This window comes from Choloepus didactylus, chromosome 8, assembly GCF_015220235.1.
Source record: "Choloepus didactylus isolate mChoDid1 chromosome 8, mChoDid1.pri, whole genome shotgun sequence".
Lineage (NCBI taxonomy): Eukaryota > Metazoa > Chordata > Mammalia > Pilosa > Megalonychidae > Choloepus > Choloepus didactylus.
The window spans coordinates 26,450,364-26,467,380 of NC_051314.1; the positions used below are offsets into that span (position 1 = coordinate 26,450,364).

The following is a 17,017-nucleotide window of genomic DNA, read 5'->3' on the forward strand; positions in this document are numbered from 1 at the left end:
CCTAGATCTCGATTCATCTGTGCTATAGTTCAAAGTGGTGAGCAGTTCTGGATGAGTGAAAGAATTCTACCAATTCTCTCCAGGCACTGAGAGGCTAGGACCATGGCTGGGCAGCTGGGATCATGGGAGAGTCCAGTGGTGGCTCTGATGCACCCACAGCTCTCACCACCACCACCACCACCACAACCAGCTGTGTGAGCTGGGGCAAGTTGCTAGACCACCCTGTGCCTCAGACTTCATATGTGCTGGTCAGCAAAAACCTTCCTTGCCAGACCTCTTCCTCACATGGAAAAATGAGGATAACATGGAATGGCCTATAAGCAAATGCTCATCCAAGGCAAAATTCTTACCAAAGTATAAATTTCAGAATAATGGGATTGTGAATTTTATAAGCATTTCCCATTAGCTGGAAGAAATGAAATATTCCCACTGTTGAATGAAGAGGCTACGACTTAGTATTTTAAACAAACAAATGAAAACACTGAGTCTGTTGCTTGCTAAGTAAGGGAGAACGGCACCTGTAATACACAGCCTTTTCAAATAATGAAACTGCTGTTTATATGTGGGGTTTGGGGAATTATGGAGCTGAGAGACTGTTGGACTTTCAGAAGTGGGAGTTTAGGGATTAAACTTTAACTGTGGAAGCATCACCACTGGAGTGAGCTTGTTGCTGACTGCCTGACTTTCAGAAGAATGCTTGCTGTTGCCAAGGTGTCATTGACTGCTTGGGAAAGGTTTATAACCAGAACTTGTTACTACGGCCAAAGAACAATCAGTTTTTTCCTCATATTATAGGAACTTCTTATTCCCCCCACCAGAAACTATTCTGTCCAGTCAGAGGCTCAGTGGCTATCTTCCTTTAGCCACTTCCCTTTGGGGAACTGGACAATTAGTGGAGTCAACAGACAGAAGTTTCTGGGCCAGTGTCAGGTAGTTGCAGCTTTGATCTGGACAGTCCCAAGGCAGAGAGTTCATTTTGGAAGTTCCCTGAGCATATCTGCTTTTTATCTAAAGGCAGGAATTGCTTACCAGTACATTGCAGGATGGAAGGGTACAGAGCACAGGGAAATCTTGGTGCCCTTGTTTTAGTTAAGCTCTAGGCTTACAAAGAAGAAAGATGACTAGAAGAACAGGATGCCATTTTGGCCTTGGCATTATCAAAGGCTTCCATTAGACTCAGGATTGTGGCATGTCTGTCCAGGGTGGATGGAGCTGAAATGGGGAAGGGGGAGGGGAGTAGACCCAACTTGAGGACTGTGTCTCAACTCAGTTTACATTGAATCAGCATTTTCTAAGCATGTAATCTGCGTCAGGCATTGTGCTCGGCTCAGGAAGGGATACAGAGATCAAGTCCATGCACAAAGTGGGCATAATCCTTAGTCCTCTTTTCTTTCTGCACTCAATCCCTTAGTGATCTCATTCAATCCTATGAATTTAAATATCATCTCTGTTCTGATGATGAGCAAATTTATAACTCCAGCCCAGACTTCTGTACAAAAACTCGGACTTACATACCCAGCTGCCTACTCAACACCTCCACTTGGATAAGTATGAGACATCCCTTTCATCCTGTCCAAAACTGAATTCCTAATCTTCCTGCTCAAATTTTCTCTGCCCATAGCATGCCCCGCCCTTCCCCATATCAATTCATGACAACTCTGTCCTTCCAGTTGCTCAAACCAAAGTCACATGGAGACATTGCTGACTCTTTTCTTTTTCACACACCTTTCAAGAAATTCTTTCTGCTCCACCTTCAGATTATGTGTAGACTCTAACTGCTTCCCATCACATCCTCTGCTACCAGCCTGGTCTCTGCTACTGTTGTTACTCACCCTGGTGACTGCAGTAGCTGCCTAACTGGTCTTTCTGACTCTTCCTTAGACCCCCTGCAGTCTATTCTGCGTAGCCAGTGAGATTATATCACTTCTCTGCTCCAAATCCTGCAATGTCTCCCTATTTCACTGGGAGAAAGCCCAAGCCTTAAAATGACTCTAAAGGCCCTATATGGTCTGGCCTCTGAATCTTTCTTTGGTATCATTTATGTTTGCTTACTCTGCTTTAGCTGCACTGGTCCCTCACTGTTCCTTGAACCTGATGAGATTTCCCTGCCTCAGTGAGCCTTGGCACTGGCTACACACTTGGCCTACCATACTCTTTTCTGATGTCAGTAGAGCCAACAGCCTCAACTCCTTCAAGTCTTTGCTCAAATACCACCTTCTCAGTGATGCTTACCCTGGAACCCTATTTAAAATTGCAACCTCTTCTCACTCCCCTGGCACCTCTGATTCCCTTCACCCTTTCCTAAACATTTGTTCCTTCTTTCCGAAGAACTTATCACCTTCTAACACACCAATTTATATGCTTATTGTTTATTGTCTGTGTCCACCTACCCAAATGGAAACACCAAGAAGACAAGGATATTTGTCAATGTTATACACTGCCTGGCACATAGAAAGCATTCCATAAAGATTGAGTGCAAATAGTAGGGAAGACAGATATATAAACAACTCTGACTGATACAAGGCAGGTTGGAACAAATGCTGCAGATGAGACCAGTAGAGGAATTCTACAGTTGGAACTGTGATGAGAAGTTGTCCACAATAGTTTGAACTCTCCAGCTATGTGTATATCTGGATGGCTGTCATTTCTCCTGTGATGTTTCCAGGGTACATGATTAAGACTCAATCAAGTATCCCAGAAGTGTTCCAGGTGTGCTGTGGGGGAGTAATCACTGGGCTGGCATCGAGACAAGGTTTAGATACTAACTTTCTCCGTGACCTTGGGCAGTCACCTCCCTTCTCTGAGCCTTGGTTTTCTCATTTGTAAAGTGAACACAAAGGACCAAGTGATAATGAAAGATTTCCCCTGCTCTAGAGAGCTGTGATTCTATGGTGTGTGACCAGGGAAAGCTTAACAGAACAATCAAGGTCAGTCTGGGTTTTTCTAAAGGTATCTAGCTACCCATCACCTTCCTGTGGTCAAAGCACCAGGTTGGTTCTGGGGGTAAAGGGTGAAGGTGGGCAGATCCCAGCCATGCCAGTAACTCTTTTTCTCCACAATTACAGGAAATCGGCCTGGCTTCTCTGGGTGCACCTGATGAGTACATTGAGAAACTTGCCACGGTAATCTGGAATATTTACATCCCTACCTTTGCACTGAAGCCATCATTAGGGTCTCTCCTTTCCCAGACACAGGGTAGAAGTGGGAGTGAGCTTTCCCCTTCTTACTGAACACTTCCCCCTCCTGACTGAATCTGATGATACTCATCCACTGAAGCTGTGGGAGCAGCAGCTCTGGAAGGTGATTTCCTTCCACTGGACTCCTAATTTGAGCCCTTCCCTCCCTTGCTTCTAGCCGCATTTCTTATAATTTGGAAACTTTATAATCTAGAAGATGAAAAATAAAAAATTTATAATGGTGTTTGGGACCACTAGTGAATGCAAATCCATCATTAAAATGTATCAGCTTGAAAGTTTACAAATACTATTTATCAGCAAATTTGAAAATCCCAGAGTTTCTTTTTCACTGACAGCTGCTCTGAGACCCAGTGCGAGTGACTTCTGTTGCCTCATCTCCAAAAATGAAAAGAATAGTTCATATCCTGCCCATCTCAAAAGGCTATCATGTGGGTCTCAAGTGTTAAATTTATGTGAACATGATTTTTTAAATGCCAAACATTGTTCAGATGCTAGAAGCAGTTTTCAGAGAAGCTGCAGCCTGAACAGAATCTGTCACTTGCAAGAAGAAAATAAAGTTGGAACTCAGAGCATCATATTACCTGCTGTAACAATGAAAAAAGAACCCACCACTTGCTTTTGAAGGGATGGATCCCACCAGTATTATTTCACACTCATAAATGACATCTTATTATTGATATATTGGGCTCAGAACAGTCTTGGGTTCTTTCTCTTCTCTTGATTTGCTCTGTAACCATATGAACATTGCTTCATCTCCCTGGGCTGAAGACTTATCTGCGTATCAGGAGGTCACACCACCTGAGCTCTGTTGGCCGCCCCATGTTTAGCATTCTCTAGCCCAATGAACAGTTTTAACGTGTAACCCATCCCTAATTCTCCAAGACTGTGACTCTTGGCCCCATTCAGCAGTGTTATGCCAAAACCCCAGGACCATCGTCCCCAGGCCAGGCATCTAGGACATGTTGGACCAGAAGCAGTTGGAAGAAAAAGACTCAGTTATTTGGAGAGGATTAGTGCAGGGGTGGACAGGAGGCATTTCAGAAACACCCCAGTTTTATCATAGAAGACAGGATGCCCCTCTCCTTAATTCTATCACTACCCAATCCCCCTTCCTCCCACACTGAGCCCAGTGGGATTGCCTGACAACTCTGATTATCCTAAGGGAACATCTCACTTGGTGAGATGCCCCACATGAACAAGCAAAAAGCATTGAGAAGTTCCTGTCAGGGAGAGGGGAACTGGTTGGAGGTGTTGTTTTAAGTGTCCTGATTTTGGGGCCTCTTCAATAATTCCCACTGTCTTCCATCATAGTCAACCAGTGTTGATTCAACAGATGACTTGATTGGAGGAGACATGGGACACAGAGAAGTGAGTCCATGTCACATTGATTCAGAGAACAGACCTATACAGACTCCCACCTGGAAGATCCTGTCCTTGGTCATGGGGCATCTGCTGCCTTCCCAACCCTTGCGGTGTGTTCTCAACTTGACTTTCCATTCCAGATTTACTGGTTTACCATCGAGTTTGGTCTCTGCAAACAAGGAGACTCCATAAAAGCATATGGCGCTGGGCTCCTGTCATCCTTTGGTGAATTACAGGTATGATCCTAAAAGGAACCAAGGATGGATTTCATATGGTGCAGAGAAGAGACCATTCTTGTTTACCTGGTGCTGTTGAGACCCCATTTACATCCACTTTGAGATGTAACCTGAGAGCTTTTCCTCCAGTGATTGGTACCTTGATAGCTTTGATTCGGCCATGACTGTGGGTGTTACAGGTAAAATTTGAAATGCAAGTACACAGGTCTCCAGAGCAGAGAGACCTCCCTGATTCCAAGGTTGGGCATGTGTACCAATGTAGGCAAATGCATGTCAGAAAATGTGGATGGCCCCCATATCATCTACTGATGACCTTACTGATCAAAAGATGGGATGAATTATTCCCTTCTCTCTTGGTTGTAGGTTTCAGGTGGCTTTGAAGTGTAGGATCGAGGAAATACAAAATAATTTACTTCACTGTATTTTGGCTGGGGTGCAGATGGAATCAGGGTGAGACAGGAGGAGGTACACAAATAGCCTATGGGATTCAGTAGGAACCACTGACATTGATTTAACTCTGAAAATTTTCATTTGGGGCTTGCAGTACTGCTTATCCGACAAGCCAAAGCTCCTTCCCCTGGAACTGGAGAAGACAGCGGTCCAGGAGTACACTGTCACAGAGTTCCAGCCCCTGTATTACGTGGCTGAGAGCTTTAATGATGCCAAGGAGAAAGTGAGGTGAGGCAGATGCCAAGGTGGGTCAGTAGCTCTATGGATCTCTGGGCTGGGTCTGGTGTCACCAATTAATGAGTGTTTGGCCAGGACAAGGAGCTCAAATGCCTATAGTAACATTACGGAACAGACAGAGTTTATTTCCCAAGCCGCTCCCCACCCCCAGCCTTGTATCTTTCCATTCTCTGTTGGGAGATGCTCCTTAGCAGACCCTATTTCACAGTTAATGGGCTGGACATGCTGCCCCCCTACAGACAATCCATCACTGCCCAACACAGCCACCTGATGCCCCATGCTCAGTGCAGCCACAAGTCCAGGCAGCAGAAGCTCCTGTGTACAGAGTGGGCACAAAAGATCCCTGTCTCCCATTCAGACAGAAGTCTTCTAACCTGGGGAAGTCCTGTGTTTGTTTTATCCTCTCAGACACCTACATAACTTGCTCCCTCACTTCCTTCAAATCTTTTGCCCTAATTTTACCTTCTCTGTTAGACTTTCTGTACCTTATTTAAAGTTGCTAACCACCCCTTCCCCCAAAACTCCTTACATCCTTCTGTGATTTATTTTTTCCATAGTACTTTTTAACTTACAATATACTACATAATTTGAGTTTCATAAGGACAGGGATTTTTTGTCCTTTCTGTTTTCTGCTGTTTGCCAAGGCCCTGGAATAAGGCCTAACACATAATAAGCCCTTAATAAGTAACTGCTGAATGCATATGTCTTAGAGGCAGCTCAGCAGGAACTGACAGAGCAGTAAAAGGACACTGAGCTGACAGCCCTGCCTACAACCTGCTTTAGCAACCATCCAATTAGACTCTCCCTCTCCGTGACTGAGTCCCTGTGAGGTCCTACCAAGCAGGAGACAGGCCAGGCAGAGGGTCTACCTGGTCATTGCTATCCTGATAGTCGCTCTTAACACTTTTCCTTTGTCTATCAGAGATAGAATAACAGACTGTGATGGAATGTAGGCCTCTGGGATCCTATGAAGCTGGGTAGTGTCAGCTTTCAATGTGTTGGACTTTACGTATCTAAAGGTAAAATGCTGGCCCACGAGTCTACTTGATTTGGTCTAAAATGATCCTCTTTCTTCCTCCGCTCTCCAGGGCTGTCAAGTTCTTCTTGCTTCTATTTTCTGCTTCTCTCCTAAACCCCCACCCCTCACTGGGAAGCTAATCTTCCTCCAAACCCCTGGAGGCTCTGCTCTGCCATTCCCAGAACCCTTCAGGGTTAAGGATCTTAGTGGGTTAATGTACTACCCCAGCTGGGTAATAATAATGGTACTAATAATTATAAAAATAATAATAATTGATAACAGAAAATACATCTCTAGCATCTACTGTGTGCCAAACACTGTTCTAACTGCTTTATAGCTATTGATTCCTTGAATCTTCAGATGAGACTACAAGGGTTGTAGGTGAGGGTACAGAAGCATACAGGAGTTAAGTCACTCACCCATGGTTGTTAACTAGTAAGTGAAAGGATTTGGTCCCAGGCAAAGGAACTCAGAGCCAGTGCTCACAAACCCACGGTTATACTAAGATCGCGTTTGTAAGGGCCCTTCTGGAGACAACTTCCTGACCCAGGAAGTGGTCAGTTCCACATCAACAGAAGAGAAATTGCCAGGACATGGGCATCTCAGGCCTCTGAAATCCCACTTACTCTGCCAGTCCCTAGGGCCCAGAGGACATTCTACAGAAGCTCCAATGCTGCTGTGAGGTGGCTGACAGAGAGAATGCTGAAGAAAAAGAAGGGATCTGGGCTTCTCTGGGGATTGTCTCAGAACATCATGGCTAAGAGAAACTGACTCCTACAATTTTCAGTTTCAAGATTCAAGTTTCAGTCAAAGGCTTGAATGACTGAGCTTGGGTCATGTGCCCACCTTCTGGCCAACTGAGGTGGATCCAATTGGTAAAAGTAGATTACCCTGAAGGTGTCAGGGATTGATTTTGGTGATGAATGCACAACTATGTGATGGTACTGTGAACAATCGAATGTACGATTTGTTTTCTATGACTGCATGGTATGTGAATATATCTCAATAAAATGAATATTAAAAAAAAAAGTAGATTACCCAAAGCAAAAATGAAGTATACTTTTGGAAGAAGGGAAAAATGGTTCAGAGCAGGCAAAATCACAGATGAGCATTACCTGGCTTACATCACCAACTGTACTCAGAAAACCTCTTGTCAGAGAAGAAGAGGTTGAGGTATATGCATAAATATTTATTCTTCATGAGTCTCCAGTCACTAATAAAAGATAAAAGCTAACACTCATGTAGCTCTTTCTCTATATTATAATGACACATACTACTGGCCCTGTTTTATAGATGAGGAGATTAAGGAATGGAGGCAAGGAGCTGCTTGCCCATGGTCACAAGGGCTGTAGTTGGCAGGGGCAGAATTTGAGCCTAGCCAGTCTGGCTCTGAAACTTGGGTTTCCAGCCACTGTCTGTATCATTCTTGTCAACTTGGAGAGCCTACTAGTCTCCTTTAGATTGTCTTCTCAGAAGAGCAACTTCCACTTAACCCAGGGAATGTCATTTGTGATGCCTTTGCATCTTACAAACCCTTTTGGAATAACTTGTTAATAATTTTACTTGGTGTCCTTTGTAAGGGCCCTCATGGTAGATTCCTCCCAGATCCAGGAGTACCGCATTGGTCTGGCAGGGAAGCTAAGAGCATATGCCAAAGTCATACTGCCTGGGTCCGTTCCCAGCTCCACATAGCCTCCCTAAGTCTCAGCTTCCTCATCCACAAAATGAGGTAGTGATAGTAACCTTCTCATAAAGTCATTATGAAGAAAAAAAAGTAGGAATGATATTTGTAAAGAGCATAGAACAGTTAGGACTTAGCAAAGTTTCTAGTACATAGTACATGTTTTATTAACACAGTGGCTTTTCTTCATTCTCAAGGGCTGTGTTTTCCTCTTTGCATTGGTTGTCAGGCATCTCAAAGCTTCTTTTTTCTATTTCCTTTCCTTGGTCAGATTTTGCTCATTCTTTTGATTTTATTTAATGATAAGAATTTTTAGCCTTATTATAATCTATGCTTTTATTGTAAGCTACTCTGCCCTTTTCAAAGTATACGAATAAATATTTTGTATTTGTGTTTGTGTACGCATATAGACACACCTATACGACACACAAAGGCTTCTGAAAGGGATCACACTAAGACTTCACTCGACTTCTCAACCCTGGCTTCTGACATCCCTGTTCTCGTGGGGTTTCAGTGCTACTAATAACAAAGTGAAGTTCCACCAGGAAATCCTTTAGAATTACTTTTCTCCAAATGATGCCTTTCACTTGGGTTTGTTTTTGGTCTTAGGAACTTTGCTGCCAGTATCCCACGGCCCTTCTCAGTTCGCTATGACCCGTATACACAAAGGATTGAGGTCTTGGAAAGTACACAGCAGCTTAAGATTTTGGCTGACTCCATCAACAGTAAGTAACTTACATCCTCTGAGGCCACTCTCTTTCTCAGACAGAGTTGTGTTTTCTTTCCTTTGCCACAGGAACAGGAAGAAATTTATTAAATATCAAATTAAGGAAAAAGACATCTCCTGGTAAGCCCTGTGTTCACTGAAGTAGGAAAACAGTGAAAAGGCCAGAGTTGCCTTGTTGCCCCCTTTCCCTTTTGACCTTCCTGTAATTTCCACCCCACCCCTTACCATCATACCACTTTTCTGCCCCGGGCTTGTCATTCCCGTATCCCTCTTTCTCCTGTGCCCCTCCATCCCTTTTTCTCTAAGCGTCCAATCACCCAATCGGTGCTGCTCTTCCTGGAATCTCATACTCTAGGAGACAGGTTCTACCTGCATTCTTAGCCTTCAAGTAGCTCATGTACACCAAAAGAGAACTACTGGCCTTTCATTCTTCCTGGACAGTGAGAGTATTTTAGTAGTTGCTGTTAAAAATCACAAGAGTTGCCTTGTTCATTACCTAATTCTCTCTCCAGTCCTTCACACTCCCCTCCATCCACATTTTTCAACTCTCTATTCTCATGCTCTCTCCTGGCTCTGGTGCTTTCCCATGCAGGTCTTTATGTTTAAAATGCTCTCTTTCTCACTCCCATTTAGAGTTGCCCAACTCCATTTCATCCTTTAAATCTTCCATAGACACCTCTTCTTGCAGAAAGACTTGCCTGAACGTCACTCCTCCTTTCCTCTTCCATGACTGGTTTGGATGTCCCTCCTATGTCTCTGCACACCCCCAGTGCTCTCTTGGAACACTTATCATAATATTGTTTTGTGATTATCTGTTTATTTGTCTGACTCCCAATTAGGCTGTCAAATCCCCAGCGCCTAGGCCTCTACCTAAAAATAATATTAGGTACTCAAGAACTATTGAATGAATAAATGAAACCACAAAAAGGGGTGAGCCTAAATGCAGAAGTTCTAGGCCAGGTGGGGGGGGGGGTCCCTGCCTTATGTAATCCATCAAAGACTAAAAGGGCAGTCAGACTTGAGGTGTCCTTTTAACACCCTTCTGATACTGCCTGCAGCCACCTGTAATGCATCAGCTGGCCCTGGCCATTGTAGGCATTCCCCAATAGGAATGGTCACCCCTGATCAGTCATTTTGAAAAGGTCCAAGGCTGAATCACCCCCATACATTCCATCTTGGACATACAGCTGGAGAAGACTTGTCCACAGAAGAGGCCAATAAAGTGCTGCAGAGGCTGGGATGGGGTCAATCCATGGCTGTTTTTTTTTTTCCTCCCTCTCTCATTCCCTCTGAAAAGGCAAAAGCAACCCCATAGGCCACTGTTTATGAAGGGGTTTGCAAAATCACGAAAAACAGATTTAGGAACTGAAAGTGTCCTTAGTGCTCTATAACCTTATGTGGGGCCTTATTGCCTCTCTATACATGTTTCCTCGTGAATGAGGGCACTGGCTTGCTCATCTCCAAGGCCCCTTCTGCTTCTGTGAAAAGTCTATGTTCTCTGTGGCCTGTTGGCAGTGGGAGAACATGGCGTGAATGGGAACCACTCCATCATACCTCAGACAGTCTAGCTATCCAGGCTGAGATACGTGCAAACTTCAGTGTGCATCAGAATTGCTTGGAGAGCTCATTAAAAATTAAGTCTTGGGTCATACCCCCAGACAGAATTTACTAAATTTGGGGTAAATTTTTGGAATTTGTATTTGTAATAAGGCCCAAAGTGATTATGACATAGGAGGTTTATGTGAACCACACATTTAGATGCAGTAACTTAGCTCTTTACAAGCTTCTATGGGTGGTCACATAAAGGAGAAACAGAACAGATAGTGATTTTCCAGGGAGAAATCTATTAACTTCTTCTCTGGAGAAAGGCCTATTGAAAGAGGAAGTTAATTACATTAACAGCTCAAGCACTTCTAAAAATTTGTAAGTGCCCAAATCTTCTCTCTAAACCTAAGCTATAAGCTCTTTGAAGGTTGGGGAGGCACCTACCTTATACAAGCATCACATTGATCTTTTAGAGCTTTGTAGGCACTTGAAAGGTGTTTTCTTATTTTATAAGTAGCCCATGCAGATGTTTTTCTTTGTAGGTGAAGTTGGAATCCTTTGCAGTGCCCTCCAGAAAATAAAGTGAAGCCATTGGCAGTACCTAGTCTGTCAGCTGACAAATCTGTTGATGGAAATCCACTACTTCTTTCATTTCATTTGAAAATATCTGAAAAGACAAACTTTAATCTAAAATGACAGGCGTAAATCCTTTTTGAAATAAGATGGAGGATAAACAAATCAAAATAATCTGAAATAACTACACACTACTACATACACGAAAATGTAATGGTGTATCTTTTGGGATCATCTTTGATAGAAAGATAATAATTTCATGCATTCAATTGGGTTAAAATCAATAATCTGTCACTTTGGTCAAAATTAATTAAAATTTTGGACCTGCTTCACTCAAGCTTCACATATAGGTTTGTTGTTTGCTATAGAGAACCCTAAAGGAGAATACATGGTTAAATGTAAAACACAAGGCTGTCATTAGAATTTAGTTTTCAAATTTAATATAAATATTAACTGACAAAATTCATTTTCTATTTGGGTTAACTATGATTCCAATTACTGCTTTGTTATTTTGCTTGCATAGACTTCCTTTAATTCAGGAGTCCATTAAAATAGTTACAAACATTAAATTCTATAGTATTATATGCAAAATCTTCCTGTAAGTTTTATTGTAATTATAAATAGTGCTGTGGAAAGTAATGAAAGCCCCTACCTGACCCACGCAACCTCTGGTATCATTTTCCAATGAATTCTCAAGTTGTTTTGAAGTCCTTTATGATGCAAAAGATGTTGTAATTCGGGGACTCGCTGGTAGCCATACAGTAAATATTTATTTAATGGATAAGTGACTACATTATTGAATAACAAATCCACAGCAAAAGTGAGAATTTTAATTATATTAAACATCTTAAATGGTTACAAAATTTATCAATTTCAAATATTCCTTGAAATAAAATATGATTTTGGAGTGTGTCTTCTCATTGTCATAGAAATACATTAGCTGGATAATCTTGTGACCTAAAAGAAAGATCAGAGGCTCAAATTTCCAGCCCATTGTAGGGGTTCATTGTGATTATCAAAGTCGTGTCTGCACTTGACTTTGACTCTTGTGGTTGTGCATTTTACATGAATCTATGAATATATGAGAGTTGGATATGAGAAGATTAAAATAGTCTTTAAAGGCATGTTTTCAAATCCTCCCACCGCTTTAACATTTTTATTTAAAAAAAAACAAAGCCTTAAAGGTTTTGCATGGTATTTCTTCAACTGTAGTTCTCAGACCAGCTGTTATCATCATCAACAGGAAATTGAATAAAAAGCAGATTCTACCTGTTAGCATCTCTGGGAATGGGGCCCAGAAACCTGCATTTTTAGGTATCTAGGTGATTTTTTTATACACAGCCAAAACTACTGGCACATTAAATTTGAGAAACTCTGACTTCTGGTGGTCAGTTACATCACTTACCAACTGCATCACCTTGGAGAAGTCACTTCCTTTCCTTGAATCTCATTTTTACTTTGTAACAATAAGGGTGTCAGGCTGGATATGGTGGGTCAGAGTTATGCCCCCCAGAAAAACATGTTCTTAATCCTATCCGTTCCTGTGGGTGTGAACCCATTGTAAGTAGGACCTTTTGATGAGTTTACTTCAGTTAACGTGTGGCCCAAATGAATCAGGATGGCTCTTGATCCTAACACTGGGGACCTAATAGAGAAGGTCATGAAGAGAGAAGCCACAGGAAAACAGCCAGAAGTTGAAAGTCAACAGAACCTGGAAGAGAAAGAAGATGCTGCCATGGGCATTGTCATGTGACAGAAATGCCAAGGAGCCCCAAGGCTTGCAGGCCAGAAGACACTGACTCCAGGAGGAAGCAAGCCTTCTAGCCTCTGAAACCATGAGCCAGCAAATTCCTGTTGTTAAATCAACCTGTTGTATGGTATTTGTTTTAGCAACTGGGAAAATAAAACACTGCATAAATCAAGTTCCCTTCCAGCCCTAAGATATGCTTCAAATGCTTATATGTGTCTTTAAACTTCTGTTCCTGATGAGCTAATGTGGTGTAATAATAATATTTGACTAAGCATGTCAGCCAGGAGAAAAGAGCAATTTGTTCTGAATGAGTTTCTTTTGTTGTTCTGAAGTTGGGATTTTGTTGCCTGTGTTGTCTGTTTTCTTATGTCTTTGTAGAACCTAATGACAGACACTGATGTTCACTAGAAGAGGAAATGGATGGTTTCTCTGATATTCCCCTAGACCATAAACATTTCTGCAAAGGGGCTATTTTGATAAATGTTTCTTTACTTCACATTAATTAGAAAATCTATTGGCTTTGGAACTTAAATATTACAGTATTTTAGACTGAATATTTCATTGCATAGTGAATTTTGCTCCTTCTGAAAATGTATTAATGTGTTGTAAGTTAAGTTCAGGTTTAGTTTGAGGTTTTCACAGGAAGAAATAACACATTGACTGAAAGATAATCTTTAAATTTTTGTTAATGTGCTACTCAGCAGTTAACTCTTTTTATCTAGATATAAAAGTCCAGTCTACAGGGATTTAGTAAATTTCCAATATGTTAGTATTATTATCTGTTTAATATCTAGTAAGTGGGTAGTCTTTTAGAAAAAAGAGTAACATTTTCTGCTATATCCAAACAAAAGAAATTCATGTTAAGAACATTACAAATGTGTAAGCATTAATATTTAATAAGTTTCTGGAAGGGGTAATTTAATTTTATTTCTAGTTTTCCAAGTTGTCTGTTTTAGTTTTGCATCAGAGAATATATGATTAAAATGTCAGCTTCAATAAAAACAGCGACCTTGTCCATCTTCTTCATTTCTGAAACCCTTAGTACCTAGCAAGCAGTAGGTGCTCCATATTTTTTTTTTTTAATTTCTGAGTAGGTTCAATCACAGGGACTGTAGTGAAGATTTTCTCTCAGAAATGAGCAATTTTACAACAAAAATTTGAGAAACAATTAAATTTTCAATTTCCCTTTTCTATGAAAAACTACTGAAAAAATTACTTCCTAGTCCAAGCTATGATTTTTTTAAAGAATGATATTACCCCTTGAACTGTATCCAGTTTTGACTAGATTATGGCTAGTTGGTTTGGATTTACACTGCTTGTATAAGAATTGACAGATGGGAAGTGCTTAATAAATGCTTATTAATGGATAAAGGAAACAAAATTGCATCACTGAAATTTCACAGTTGTCCTTACTGGGGCTAAAATGGTCAGAAAGCAATGAATGACTTGACTAACAATTGCAAAAATTACAGAGGAGACAAAATAGGAATGCCTATAAAAATGCAAAAGAGAGAAAAAAAAAGTGTGATCAAAGCTTTCTCTTACCAGTGGAGTGCACACACACACATACAAAAACACACACATATGGTCATTGTCTTTTAACAGATTTCCTGGGCAGTTTCAGAAACTATAAACATTAATAGATTTTATATGTAATACAAATTGCTCTACTAGCTGTGAATTTTCATCTCATTTATAATCTTTCAACTCTGCCAGCTTCAAGGCACAGTTTACCTTCTTCTCTGTAGTACACACAATTCCTTTGAAGAAAGAGCTCAGAGTAATAAGCAATTGAAGAGAAAATTGTTTCTAGCCTCCCAGTGTATAGATAACTCTATAACATTATTCATAACTGTTCAGCATTACTCTTTAACAGAACTTGTTTTGTATGTTTCTTGCACATTACTTCTATTATAACAGCAATCTCTAAATAATGAAAAATTCACAAAAATGCCAAGAAGATGTGCTTTTCTGAAAGATGGATTTCTAATATCTCCAAACAGAAGAAGTTATGGCAGAAAGGAAAAAAAAAAAAAAAAGCCTGTTTGATTTCTAGTTTGCCTAAATAGATAAAAGATGAATGGCAATTAGCTTGAATTGCCACTCTTATATTTCCACACACTATTCTAGGACATAGGTGATGTACAGAGAAAGCAAGTAGATAAGCATCATTCATTGAGATTATTAAAATTGACACATACTTTGGATGCCTATGGCTTATTATTCCTAGAAGTTGAAATAAATTAAGAAATGTCTATTAAAGAAGAAATAAACTTAATTTGATCTCTAAGATATCTTTATTCGTAAGTGTTCACAATGAAATGTCAGTTGGATCTTGCATCTTTCTGCAATCATGATGCAAATGCAGAGAGGATCATGGCAAAGAGCAGATGTCCCTGCTTCCTTATGAGGGGTCCAGGGAACATGGAGTTTGGATTCAAAAAGGGAACTATGAGGCATGAACCTTCCTTTGTGTCCTTGACTTTCTCCCTCATTTCTCTCTTCAAAATTGTGGTCCTTGGATTTCTTTGAGAAGCCACTAATCCCTTCACCCACCCTTTCATTCCTCTGACCTCTCAGAGGCCACAAGATGAGGCTGAGTTGAGGAAGTCATGAGAGGGGCCACAGAGCCACTGGCCCTGACCATAAACCTCCCATCCCACCATGTATATTGGGGGATGGGGCCACATTTTAAAACCACTCCTTAGAGGGCCTCCCGTCAGCAACACCACCTTGTAGCTAAGAATCAGCCTGCATGTTACTTGCAAGGAGTATGTGTTGGATTAGGGAAGCTTCTGTGATGGTTAGTTTCATGTGTCTCCTTGGCAAGGTGATAATGCCCAGGTGTCTGGTCAAGCAAGCACTGGCCTAACGTTACTGTGCAGACATTTGTGGCTGGTTAATAAACCAGTAGGCTGGTTTATTAAATCATCAGTCATCTGACTGCACTTGTGACTGATTACATCAACAAAGGGTGTGTCTTCTGCAATGAGAGAAAATTGTTTTGGAGACTTTTGGGGACTTTTCAGGGAGAAAGAGAGAGGACTTTCATTGTTTCTTCAGCTAGCCAGTGAAGTATTACCCAAGGAGTTTATCGAATACCTTCATTGGGGTTGACAGTTCACTGCCTGCCCCATGGAATTTGGATTCATGTATCCCCACAGTTGTGTGAGACACTTAACATAAACTCTTATATTTACATATATCTCTTGTTGGTTCTGTTTCTCTAGAGAACCCTAACCAATACAGCTTCCAATGCCATATATTTCTCACTGCCAGCCCTTGAGCTGACCCTGGGCCTGATGATCTGTGTTTCCATGACCTAATAAAAATAAATCAAATTTAGAAGTGGGGGAGGAGGAAGCAGAACTTTTCCCAAAGTTTCCATTCCCAGAATGTCAGTGGGTTCTTGGGAAAACCAGGGAAGTAGGAGACTCTCTTCAGAAAAGTAATTTTCTTCCCAGCACAGAAGATGACCTAGGATTACAAACAAGTGGGTTTCTGAAAGTGAAGTGCCTCCTGAGAAAGAGGGCCTGAGACTGGAACAGGAGAGGGGACCAGACTAGCCACGCCTAGTAGTGCAGAGATTCTCAGCACCGCGGACAGCGCCCAAGGCCAGCGCGTGTGAGGTGGGCAGGGAGGGGAGGGGGTTTGGTAAACCACAAGCTTACCCTTTTACCCAGGAAGGGTCAGAAGGTGGAAAGAGTGAGTGACTGAAAAGATCAGAGAACAAGACTTTGGAGATTTTACTTCTTATTATAGACTTTGAATAAATTTTGGCTGTGTAAATGACAGAAGCGGAAAGCGTAACATTTATCTCCTTGATGGCAATGCCTGGTGTCTTACACTTTATACAGACCAAAACCCAGGAGCTATGTTTTTACTTTTTTTAAAAAAAGTACTCTCCTCACGTGTTAGTATTTGAGATGGGAAGATGTTGCATCTGACCAAAGCACTGATCTGGTGATCCTTATTCAAATGCCGTTTTGTGTTGTTTTGTGTATGTGTTTGTGTTTGTGTGTGTGTGTGTGTGTGTGTGTGTGTGTGTGTGTGTTTTCCTTTCCCATCAAGCTGAACCTAGTTAGACAATCTCCTGTTTCTCTGTAAAATGGAAAAGATGTGTACCTAGCTCATAAGATTGTCTCAACTGTCAAATAACATTGTGTAGATAGAAGCCTCTCACTCACTTTCAGGTGCATCTAACAATTTTAAGTGTTATTATTCTGATATAGAGCACAAAT

The 17,017-nt window shown here is 41.3% G+C and overlaps 1 protein-coding gene across 1 annotated transcript in view; it reads left to right on the top strand.

Moving 5' to 3' along the window:
- Positions 1-14,835, top strand: part of PAH (phenylalanine hydroxylase) — a 99,931-nt gene extending 85,096 nt beyond the window's left edge. The window contains exons 9-13 of the mRNA XM_037846112.1: positions 3,066-3,122; positions 4,700-4,795; positions 5,340-5,473; positions 8,791-8,906; positions 10,996-14,835. Coding sequence (XP_037702040.1) covers positions 3,066-3,122; positions 4,700-4,795; positions 5,340-5,473; positions 8,791-8,906; positions 10,996-11,039 — 447 coding nt within the window. The 3' untranslated portion in view covers positions 11,040-14,835. The remainder of the gene's footprint in view (positions 1-3,065; positions 3,123-4,699; positions 4,796-5,339; positions 5,474-8,790; positions 8,907-10,995) is intronic.
- The last annotated feature ends 2,182 nt before the right edge of the window (positions 14,836-17,017 follow it).